Below are 12,527 nucleotides of genomic sequence, written 5' to 3'. Positions count from 1 at the left end.
GAGTGAAAGTTTCACAATGCAAGAAAAATTTAATTTTTTAGTTTAATGTATTGTAATTAAATAAAAAAAACAGTGTTTCCGTAATATATTACATATTTTAACCTGTCAATGCATTTATTTTTATTTCTGTGTACACTTAAAAATATTGAAAAAAATCACAACTGTTAAATAGCAAAATGATGCATTTTCTGCAAGCTTTTCGATTTACACGGTTTTGACTTGAAAATTTTTAATTTTCGATTTACACGTTTTTCTCAGGAACGTATCTACCGTGTAAATCGGGGGATAGGTGTAATTATACAGAAATGTCAGTCTTTTATAATGTGTCAATATTTTATATTTTGTAAATATTCCTGGACACTATAGCAACACTTATTTATTAGGCATTTATGTAGTTCTTTTTTTAAATTTATTACAATTTAAGTTTTTATGATTTGTTGGCAGTTTGCCTGCCATGTTCTGACTGCCATGTGTTGTATAGCAGTGATGTTGCGAGTCAATCTGACTTGATTATCGAGTCGAATACCTGGTACTCCGGTGCTCGAGTGTTAAATACGGAATTCAAATACTTTAATAACAATCGGGTACTTACGGTAATCGAATATTGAACGTATGTTTATGAGTTTGTAAGTTTTTTTGTTATCATTTCATTATTATTTTTTCTTAATTTAAATTAATATAATATTATTAACAAAAAATTACTTTTTTCTTAATAATATTATAAATAAAAATATTATTAAAGGTTTATAATATTTACGAGAATGATCTATATTGAAAGTGAGCTCGAAAAATCAAATAGAACAAAGTTCATGTCGGTTGAATTAATCGAATACTCATCAGAGTACTCGTACTCATCTAAGGCAAGTCTAGAGTTAATATTGAAGTCTTTTTAGGACTTCATACAAAAAAAGGTACAAAAGAGCATATAAAGTAGCTCCTATAAGAGTTATGGGGGCGACTTTATACGCTGTCCGTCCGTCAGCACTATGAGCGCTATATTTCTGCAACTATGAATAATTTTATATATTATTGGTCCATATATATTGTAATATAAATAATTGGAAAAATATTATTATTTTCTCAACTAAAGGGGGACTAAAATTTCAGAATTGAATCATTAGTTCAAGTGAAATAGTATATGAAAGGGTTTCGTTTGTGCATTATCAAATTGATTTATTTATTATTTTTATGCCACGTCTTTTTGTAGTTATGATCCAAAATGTGAGTAAAAAGCCATCTCCTTACTAATTGTGGTATCAAAAATAATAACTATTAAATGTATATTTCGTATGATAAATATAATAAAGGTGATATTTATCTCATATTTATATATTTAGGTACGGAGCCCTCGGCGTGAGAGTTCAGCTCGCACCTGACCATTTTTTTCAATGCCTGCCATAATATTCGAATAGCATAAAAGGCCAGACTTTGTACAAAAGTCGATTGCTTGGGTACCTTTGTCCTATTCGTGTTTCAATCGTAAAGCAGTTGTGTTTACATAGCTGTGTTTCGGTTTAAAGGGTGGGATATGGCGTGAATTTACTGGGTACGGAGGAATAACACCTGAGTCCTCTAGAATGGCAACGCATGGGGGGTATCATGGGCGAAACAGTAAACTCTGTTATATCCATGGTACTGCTCATGTCTATAGGTGACGGTTACCACTTTCCATCAGGTGGGCCGTCAGCTTGTTTGCCATTCTCAGTTGTATAAAAAAAAGGCCACCTCGGCACATCACTGGTCGTCGGCATTACAGACTTCTGAATTTTATCATCCCGGTATGTCCCATATCTGTCCGTTTCGATCAGTCGATATCCGTTCTCTCGCCGCTCCGCTGTGCATAGACCTCTATAAATAAGTGTAAGCGACATAACTGGAGGAAATATTCAAAGTATTTTCTATAGTGTCTTAATTATAATACGGTGCCGAGTTTACGTTAGGAAGTGTTAGATTTTGGCGATTAAATTGGATATTAAAAATACTATAGTCACACATTAACATTTGATTACAGTTATGTTTATTTATATGATGGATTTTGAGACTCAATCATCGTACTGTTGATTAATGTTAATAATTAAAAATGAATTTGACATATATATATATATATATATAATTTATAATATATATATATATATATATAATATATAATTTATTGTTATTACTATAGTTATTGGATGGTTGTAATATTCAGGTTTTTTTGTATGTTTATCCCTTATTTCAGACACAATGTACATTGTTTTTTGAATAAATGACTAATGACTATCATATAAACTTGGGGGACGTCATTAAGTAGGAAGGTTGGGTTATAACCCAATCTTATATATATAAATGGTTATATCTATATATATTATATATAGCTATAGGTATCTATAGCTTGCTATAGCAATATCTATATTTGTTTTTTATTATATCAACCGTTAACTGTCCACTGCTTAATATAGGTCTCTCACTGTTGGGAGATTCTACCAATAGTTGCCATGCTTGGCATGGTTGGCAACTGCTGATGAAGGCTCAGATGATAGTTTAAAAGTAAAGAAACGCATTTTTGAAAGGTATTTCTTGTTTCTTTAATGGAAACCAACAGCTTTTTAATTGTCACACGACTAAAATGAGCGCAATACGACAGTAAACCATATTATATAACCATATAACAAAGAGAATTGTGAAAATCGATTCAGAATTGGCGACTTTATCGATAGTTGCAATAAAAAAAATAATCAAAACGACAGCATCAGTAGTTTTTAAATATACAATCGGGACTGAATGCGATGAAAAAACTTTTGCAGGTAAATAGTACGTGGTTACGTTTCGACGTGGATTGCACCACGTCGAAACGTCGGCAATAAAGGAGCAGGTATGTAGGTACTATTTACTTGTACTAGCTTTTTCGTCGAGTTAAGTTCTGATTGTGTATTTAAAAATATGTGTGTATATATTAAAATAACGCGAAAGTTTAAAATTAACTATAGCTTAATAGTTGTCAAGATATAGTACTGTGACAGACGGTGTTGTATACCTTTTTGATGGGTATACCTTTATCCTAAAAATTAAGAAGAATTGAAAACCTCTTTTTTGTCTTCTTTTGAAAGACGCTTAAAAAAGCCCAGATTATATTCTCGGTAATAACTTTTGATGGAATCGTAATGGGATTAAATCCAATTGACGTCATCGTCCAAGTTACTTTAAATTTTAATAATTAATAAAAAAAACATTAAAAGTAAATTACTTTATAAGTAACATCCATTAGGTATTTATTTGTCATCGTCATCAAATATATGTACATTAAAAATTTGCCATTAAATTGCGTCAAAATGTACCACTCTTATCCAGACCAAAACATCGACTTCAATCATAACAAAACCAGTTATTTCGATTTAAAATCTAAACTATTAAATAGATTTTGAAAAAATGTCTATGGTACTAATCCGAAATTATATCCCTTCAAGTAGACGAGTCAATTTTCCAAATCGATTTATAAATAACAGAGTTCCGAGGTGAGAAACATAAAAAAATACCACTTGTCTTTTTTTGCTGGGTGAAAATGGAATGGTAACCAAGCCTGCGCTAACAGGATACATTGGCAGAGCACCAGTGAAGGGTGATAGATGAGAATGTAAACAGGCCAGTTAGCCCATCATGATAAATTCATCAGGAATTAACCATGATAGTTTCCAGGGAGAACCGCGAGGATGTCGACCTAGTTGGGTATATTGCTAGCAATGGGTTTTCAGTCTCCATTACTAATAATCCCTTTCGCCCCAATACAACCGGATTGAGATCCGCGTTCTTTTTTTAAGTCTGTTAAAAATTCACCAATAACTAAATCATACTCGGACCTAAACCGTGACGCAAAGATTAAGTAAACTTATTTGCGATTCCTAATTTGAACTACAATTAATTAGCATACAATTAGATTGATAACGGCCAATTATATAATTAACAAACAGGCCAACTAACGGGCCATCTTTTTTATAGATCAAAATGACAGGTGAGCGATTCAACGGCTAAACGTTTTTCTTTTTTTTTTGTCTATGGTCTTTCGGTATTTCTATTGTTTATTATTAGTGTTTTGTTTCTATTAATCTTCAGGTGGTCTTTTGCGGTGTCTTTCACTAAAGTTAATAGTTTTTTTTTTGTTTTTTTAATTAGCTACATGGGTGTGTTTTATCATGATAAATGCGTAAGTAATGGTTTATAACACGTGGCGATAACATTTTTTTTTTATTGATTTTTGCGGTCAGAAATTAGTATTATAAGAGGGCGGTATTATTTATATTTATTGTATGTTGTATTAGTAAAACGTTTGTGTATTCCCAAATTGAAATAAAATTAGTTACAATCAAGATGTTATTGCATCTGCAGGATTTAAATTTATTCTGTATTTTATATGTTATCATCATATCAGCCTTTAACTGTCCACTGCTGAACATAAGCCTCCCCCTTGGGGGTTTTTTGGTAGTAGTTGCTACGCTTGACAGGTGGATTGGCAACCGCAGTTAGGCTTTTAGGTATGTTTTAAGAGAGATGCTGCTGCCCATCCCTCTACTATTAAGTTCTTTTACGACACCCACAGGAAAGGAAGGGGTGGCCTATTCTATACCGGGATCACACGGACTCTATGAAATTTGGTAAACACGTACTATATGGGATGGAGAAGGATATAGGATATTTATCCCGAGCAGTACATGTAGATGTCGCTGCGTAAAAGTAATTTATTGTTCTTCAAATAAAAGCGCTTGCTATATCGTTATAAAATTAATACGCGACCAAAATAAAAGTAAGATCCATCGTTTCTAAAAAATACTGTGTGATGTCAGTTTAAAATCTGTTAAGTAAAATAGTTGTATAAAATTAAAATGAATTCAGAACCTCTTTCTACAGAAGTACATAAACAATGTATTAAACATATACAAAATTTTACATAAAAGCTTCACATAATATAATTTACGATATATAACATACATTGTATGTAGAAACGTTATGTAAACCGTTTACTCTAGACGCGTAACTGATTTCTCAGAAAATACGCAGACGTCATTTTCCGAAATTATCAAAGGAACGAGAGGTTCACGTTTACACATTTTCACGTTACAGTGGTCAAACAAATCAAAAATATCTATCATATGCAATTCAATATTTAATATGTCAAATAAGAAATAATTATGGGTAAAGACACACACGAAAATATCTTTGGTTGGTTTTGATGGTACCGTAGATAAAGGACGGAATGTCATTCCTACCTCAATGCGAGGTCTCGTTTAATAAGTTTATAATTAGATTAATTTAATATTGCATTTAATGTTGTTACGCGTGAAGGGTCATACATCTGCTGGGAGAAATGTTGAACTAATTAATTTCCAGCATATAATATGTCAGAAATAATTATACGAGTATGTACACATTTAGTTATTGTGTTATTCACAAAAATCATCCGCGTGGAATTTGAATGCTTTAATTTGAATTTTACTGATTGAATTTCAGAGTAAAAGTACTTTATTTTATTTAATTGAATAGATAGGTTATCATCATCTTCCTACCCTTATACCAACCATTTGGGGTCGGCGTAATATATCCATATTACAAAAAGGATATATATATAGATAGGAGAATTGACAGGTTATATTATATTAAAAACAAAATCTAGCGATCCGAATTCGGATCCACACGGTTTTTTTTTTGTAAATAAAATACAACCATATTACTTTTGCTAAAACATTATGAATATGTAGCTTTCTACAGGTGAAGAAGAATTTTTGAAATCGATTAAATAGTTTTTGAGTTTATTCATTACAAACAAACAAGCAGTAACAACATTTTTTTTCTCTTCATAACATTAGTCAAAATGTAAAAAAAAATACACGTAAAGGAACATATACAATTTACATCACAAATTATAGAACAAATATATATACTTTTATTTTCAAGTTATAAGTTACCAAATACATAAAAAATAGATAAACATATATAGAGAAAATAAAAAAAAATTAAACCAATATCGCCCACAATAATCACCTATTAGGTAACAGAATAAATAAGTATCTGAACCTGACCTCATTACGTTTTTTACTCCTTTTATGTAAAAATAAATTGCATACCTTAACAATAATGAAATGCCAGAAATGCAATGACATGTCAAATCAAAAAACTGGGAAAGGTTAAACCATTAGCATTCGATGGCTTCTGCCCACACACTAGAGCTTATATGGAAAATATAGACCAAAAATAAATGTTTCTGGATATATTACATGGCGCCATCTAGATGGTGACATCTACTTTTTTGCAGTGCCTAATTAAATCCTAATTCAAGTTAATATAAAGTTTTTAAATAATAATCTATCATGTCAGAGATGTCGCTTTCCTAATTTCCTAGCCTTTTCAGTTACCACTTGATAAAATTCTGTGCTAACAAACGTACCGGCGTGTAGCTGCATTTTTCTAAACTAAGTGGTAGCTTAACCTAATATTTCAAATTGATAATTTCGCGAAAGTTCCGTCGTAAACAAAAATTATAGTGAATTAGTTCATATTGGTCCTTTATAGTAAGATTTCGCTATAATATCAATTTTAATTTTAAAGATTTGAAGAAACGACGCCTCAGAATCGACTCTACTTGTACAGAAAATGGTTGCATCAAAACGAACGCTTTTGGTATAAGCCTCTTGCCGAGACGATTGCATAGGGTTATTAAAATGGCACAATAAGTCGTTAAGGTTAACAATATTCATGCTATATCTATGGTGTTATTTATAATGCAAACTTTCTGCTTCTTTGCCATAATTCTATTAGAAATACCTATTCACTAGTTTTACCATAGATATAGCATAGCGTATTCAAAAGTCATACATAATTTTTTTATTAAGTAGCCTTGTTATTTTGATAACCAAACACGATTATTACGACTTTACAATATACGAGTACATCAATCGATAATCCGATTCTCTGATATGGCACGTATTTTCGAGCACCCTTAGTTCTTTTTACTGCCGTCACGCCCGGCATAAATGGCGCTGTTGTGCCAACATGGCGGATTTGGCGGGATAAAGATCTCAAGCATGTGAAAATGTGAAATCATTGTCATAGATAGTGCTAACAATAAGCGTATCGTAAAGAGATAGATAATAGAATATTTGATTAATGATGTTACAGATATTATTGAATAATGCAAGTAATAAAAATAAAACATAATAAATATATTTAATTTAAATCTAAAATGTGATCTAACTGAAATATCTAATAAAGTATCAAATGCGTATATTGGAACGGAACGTATTATCGATAAGTACCCAATCGTGTTGCGATAAATTCTCTAATTGAGTATGACCATATTGATCCACTCTATCTTTACATCAATTCCTTTAATTGTAAGGTAAGTAAAGAGAACAAACTGACAAACATTACTTATCCTTATAAATACTACAAATAAATAGTAATTTCTTGCTTTATTCATATTCATTACTCATGTCATGTATGTATACGAATAAATATGACCTTGACTTGACTTTTCTCTCAAATAGAAAATTCACAATATATCTGATCATTATAGATCAGTCTAAGTAAATGAATTTTTCAAGTAATATATGTATGTATTATATTTACCTAATAATATGAGCTTCTACCTAATTCACGTGTTTTACATATATACAAGATTATTCTCAGTTATAAACAAAATATTTTTCTATCCGAATACATTCATTTGTACTAAACCAACCCTTTTCATCCCCTTGCTAAGACAAGCATTCTTGATTGAAATACAAATTTCCACCTTTACATTTTCCATTCAATGTTCTCGGCTCTAAAATTATATTAACAAATTCAGATCCCAATAATCATCTTGTAAATAGAAAACAGTCCCGGAGACATTTTAGAAGCATCTTTGAAATGGAAGGAGCACAAAATAAACGAAATTTATAATGCTTAAACACATTCAAAATAATTTAAACATAATCTTAGATATAGTTACATGTCAACTGTCGACTCATGGTCCATTCACGCTGCCATGCCATGATTAATCGTACCGTAGTAGCAAATGCTGAATTCACCTCAATGACTGCCTCGCGTTTCGACGCTGTAAAGAATAATCCGAGCGACCCCTGCTGAGGGTCCAACGCCCCAACACATAGGCCTCTCGCTCTTGCTTAAGACTCTCCACCGCGCAAGAGAGAGACATAAGCATTTTTGATAGCGCGTCGTCTATTCATTAGTAGTGATTACGAGCCGGGATGAATTGACATCGGGGAAGGCACCAGTGCTTTCCCTCCGAGGTTTCTGCTAAATTTTAACCGACCGTGCTTCGATGAAATATGTATATTAACACTGTTACATGCAGGGACCGAATGTCTAGCTTCAACGGCTGCAACTATTTATATTCATAAGTAGCTTGCCATGTTCCTGCACTTAGGACGAATGCATTTTGCCATAAGTGCGCAGAGAAATTATTTAATACATTTTTAAGTACTTTTAAGTTTAATTTTAAGTACACTCCAAGATACGTTTTCCTGTACAAGGAGCAATTTGTACCTTCAACAAAATAATCTTTTGATAGACATCTAATTATTGAGAAACTGAGGACTAAATATGAATTTTGAAAAAAAATTAAGATTTTAAAAGTATTAGAATTATTATAATATTATAATTATAATATAATATTATAATATAATAATTAACATATATTGTTTCTTCATTTCGCCTTTTACGTATAATTACTAAGTTAAGACCCTTTTTCCTATATGTGTCGTAAGAGGCGGCTAAGGGAACTTATTCTTTATTGTACACAAAAGGTTATTGAAATATGAAAACAAACATAATAGTGCACAAAGGCGAGCTTATCTCCAATAGAGATTTCTTTGAGCAAAACCCAGTATGAGAAAACTGACAGTTCATTAGTAGTTATAGTCATACATGTGTACCAATCGACTTAAATGTTATAGTAAAAATAAATAAATCTTACTTAATAGTCTAGAACTTAATAGTCGAGGGATGGGCAGCAGCGTTCTTTTTAAAACATCACCAAAAGCCTAATTGCGGTTGCCAACTCACTTGTCGACTACTGACAACTACTGGCAAAACCTCTCAATAGAAGGAGGTCTATGCTCAGCAGTGAACTAATGTTCTAATGAACTAAATGAACTAAATGAATGAACTAAACAACAGTGAATAAATGGCTGATATGATGATAATCTGTCCTCAAAAACTTATTATGTCTATGTATGTATATGTACGTATTTTGTATGTGAAGAGATATTTTATGTTTATGTATATATGTATTATTGTATACAGATATGTATGTATTTTGATTTTAATTATATGAGTTACTTATATATGTCAACATATTTATTATTTTTTAATAGAAACATCTATAATGTTTCCTTCTATTATTGTACGCATACTGCCCGCTAGTAATCAAAACTCCTTTCCACTCAGGGTTTGCTGGTAGAGAACTCTTACAGAGTTAAGCTCGCCTGTTGTACATCTTTATTTTATATATATTGTATGTTGTAATTTTTTGTGTACAATAAAGAATAAATAAATAGAATGATTTACATTACAAACAAATAACTCTATATGAACGACACACCTACATAACGAATACTATACTTGCTTCATAATAACCTTCTTATTCATAAAAACTAAAAACATACACACATTTTAGTTATTGAAGTATCTTATCACTGTTTTTTTTTTTTTTAAATTAAGAATTTAGTTAAAAAAAAATAAAACGTTTCCATAGCTTAAATAGATTTGTGAGACGATTGACGTTCTTATGAATAAGGATGTAAATATATAAGTAATCGTTTATAATTCGAATGTTCCAGATGTTGATGTAACCTGCTAAAAATGTATCGAAATTTTTTTTGCTATATCACGTAGGTAAACGTTCGAATCACGCTGTCTGGAGCGTCCATTGATGCCGCCAACATAATTCTCAAAGGAAGGAACTTAAGAGGTAATATTAAGTATTTTGTATAGAACATTTTTAAAGTACCTTTAATTAAGAGATACTTTTTAATTACATTGAAGGTATTAAATTCGCAATATGAATTCGCATTGCAAAGTATTAAGTAGACTTGTGTGCGTAAGAACTTACCTAATGCTGTGCTGGCCATCCTCATGGTCTGGACTTGCATGTCCTCAGGGGAGCCCTGGGCTAGCTTCCTCTTCCTCGGTCTACCTTTGGGACTAGGACCGCCGGAGTAAAACTGCGAAGGGGAATCACCTTCGCTGTGCATATCTTGACACCTGTTATGACAGAAACATTTCGATATTTAATAATACCAGTCGTTTCGAATTTTTACGAATTTAAACATAAGTTCTATCGTATGTGTTAATGTAGTTTTTTTTTTAATGGATGTTAATGGAATGGTAACCCCACCCGCGCTATCGGTATACACCGGCGGGGCATTAGTTAAGGATGATAGGTGAGGATGAAGTAGGTCAGTTAGCCCATCGTGACGAATTCAACAAGAATTGTACACGATGGTTTCCAGGGAGAACCACGTGGAGGTCGACCTAATAAGGCATATTGCTAGCAATGGGGCTGTCAAACTCCATTGCTAACAATCCCTTTCCCCCTGTTAATGTAGATTATAATCTATCTGCGTATGAAATTTCATTACAATCTATCGAGGACTCTAGTCGTTTAAGTGTAATTAATTTAGTGGCAAATATCTAAACATTTTTACAAATATATCTACGTACCTGCATATCTACTCATATGATTGCAACATCCGTCTGACATAGTTAAAATTATGTTAATTTATAAATAGTTATATCTTACTAATAATATCATTATAAATGTTCAAGTTTGTAAAGATGTTAGGGTGTTTGTGATTTTGTCACACAATCACACCTAAACGGTTGAACGAATTTCAACGAAATTTGGTACACAGGTAGATTATATCCCAATTTAAGACATAGAATAATGATTTATGAGTGCAAAGTTATGAAAGATAGGTAGTTTAATAATAATTTTAATGTTGAATTTACGTAATAAATTAATTACAGAATTTTCCCAACTAAGTTCAATTTATGAGAGAGTAATACTCGTAATTCATTTTATTTTCAGTATTTTCATTCAATTCACTGAATATTATGTATTTTCGTAATTTAATCGATATACCTAATTTTTATTTATTTTACATTTATATAATAGTAATTATATAGATAATACAATTTATAAATGATAATGCAAATTTTGGATATTATTTTAATAATTCTGCTATTAGTTATTAACATATCTCTTTTTTCATTAGCCTTCTAGTCTATGATCGATTATTATGAAACAATAGATAATTTAAAAAATTAGAACTGTCAAATTTATATATTTTTTTTTTGTTTGTTATATAATATGTTTTGTTTGATCTCTACTTAACAATAATAAAAAAAGTCTTGTCTGATGGCAAGTAGTAATTTCCGTTTATAAACATGAACATTTTCAATTGACTTCAAAAAGAAAAATATGCTTAATTAAAAATCTTTATCTTAATTTAAATTAATAAAAAAATAATATAATATAATTAAAAAAAAAAGTTTGAAAAGCCCGTAAAGCTATTATCATTAAGTTAAGTCAAAATCGTTCTATACTTATATTAATAAGTAAAAAAGTTCTATTTTTTTCTTACTATTGAAGGGTCCCACGATTGATCAAGATCTCACCTGATGGAAAGTGATAATGTAGTCTAATATGGGGCTCTCAGGCCCAAAAATAGTCTATTCACACTTGCCTTAAATTGGTGCAGATTATATTTGGATGGAGAATCATAAGCAGGGAGAAAGTTTCACCACTCCTTGGCCGTAGGCATGACGAAGAAAATTGTTTATAATGGACAAACCTCAAAAATTACTGTTTTTGAAAATTCTTTCACCTATACTAATAAGTATATAAAAAAAACTAGCTTTTGCCCGCTACTTGGCACGCCTGGACTTCAAAAGTATATAAAAATATCAAATAAGTAATAAAACATATACCATTTTTAAGTTTGACCTTTAGGAGCAAAACTGTGGAAACCGTATCCAAATTGGTGAAGTAGTTCTTGCGTGATGCCAAAACAAACAATCAGATAAAATCCCTAAAAAATATTGTTTTGGCTCCTATTGCTCTTGTAAAGACCGTCTTATCAATTGTTCTTACATTAGTTACAATTATATTAATAAGTACGAATATAGTTAAACAAACAAAGAAAGACACAAAATTTTTAAACATCCAGGATACCATATATAGGACTAGTGCGTACGTAGTGACTGTCTGCAGCTGATGACAACAACATAGATGATAAAACAAGTTAATCCCAGTGATTACTTGCGCAGCTCACTTCACCTCACTACATCAGCTCTCCTTCAGCCTCGTTAGACTCTATTCTATGGTCAGTAATATGGGGCCAAGACGAGTATTTCTTTCACCATATCGGTAACAGTGCATTACTTATCTATTAACGATTTAAGTCGTATGTATATTACAACAAAAATAATATTACCTATTTATTTTGACATAAGCATACGACAACTGGCGCCATCTCTTATAAAATAACGAT

At 31.3% G+C, this 12,527-nt stretch overlaps 1 protein-coding gene across 1 annotated transcript in view; it reads right to left on the bottom strand.

Moving 5' to 3' along the window:
* LOC113516971 (LIM/homeobox protein Lhx9-like) overlaps positions 1–12,527 on the bottom strand; it is a 55,552-nt gene that overhangs the window by 11,698 nt on the left and 31,327 nt on the right. Inside the window, exon 5 of the mRNA XM_052895502.1 lies at positions 10,085–10,236. Coding sequence (XP_052751462.1) covers positions 10,085–10,236 — 152 coding nt within the window. The remainder of the gene's footprint in view (positions 1–10,084; positions 10,237–12,527) is intronic.

Source organism: Galleria mellonella, unplaced genomic scaffold (genome assembly GCF_026898425.1).
Source record: "Galleria mellonella isolate WM207_F2 unplaced genomic scaffold, CSIRO_AGI_GalMel_v1 utg28, whole genome shotgun sequence".
Taxonomy (NCBI): Eukaryota; Metazoa; Arthropoda; class Insecta; order Lepidoptera; family Pyralidae; genus Galleria; species Galleria mellonella.
The sequence above is the reverse complement of the archived record's forward strand: the minus strand, read 5'-3'. Positions and strand labels throughout refer to the sequence as shown.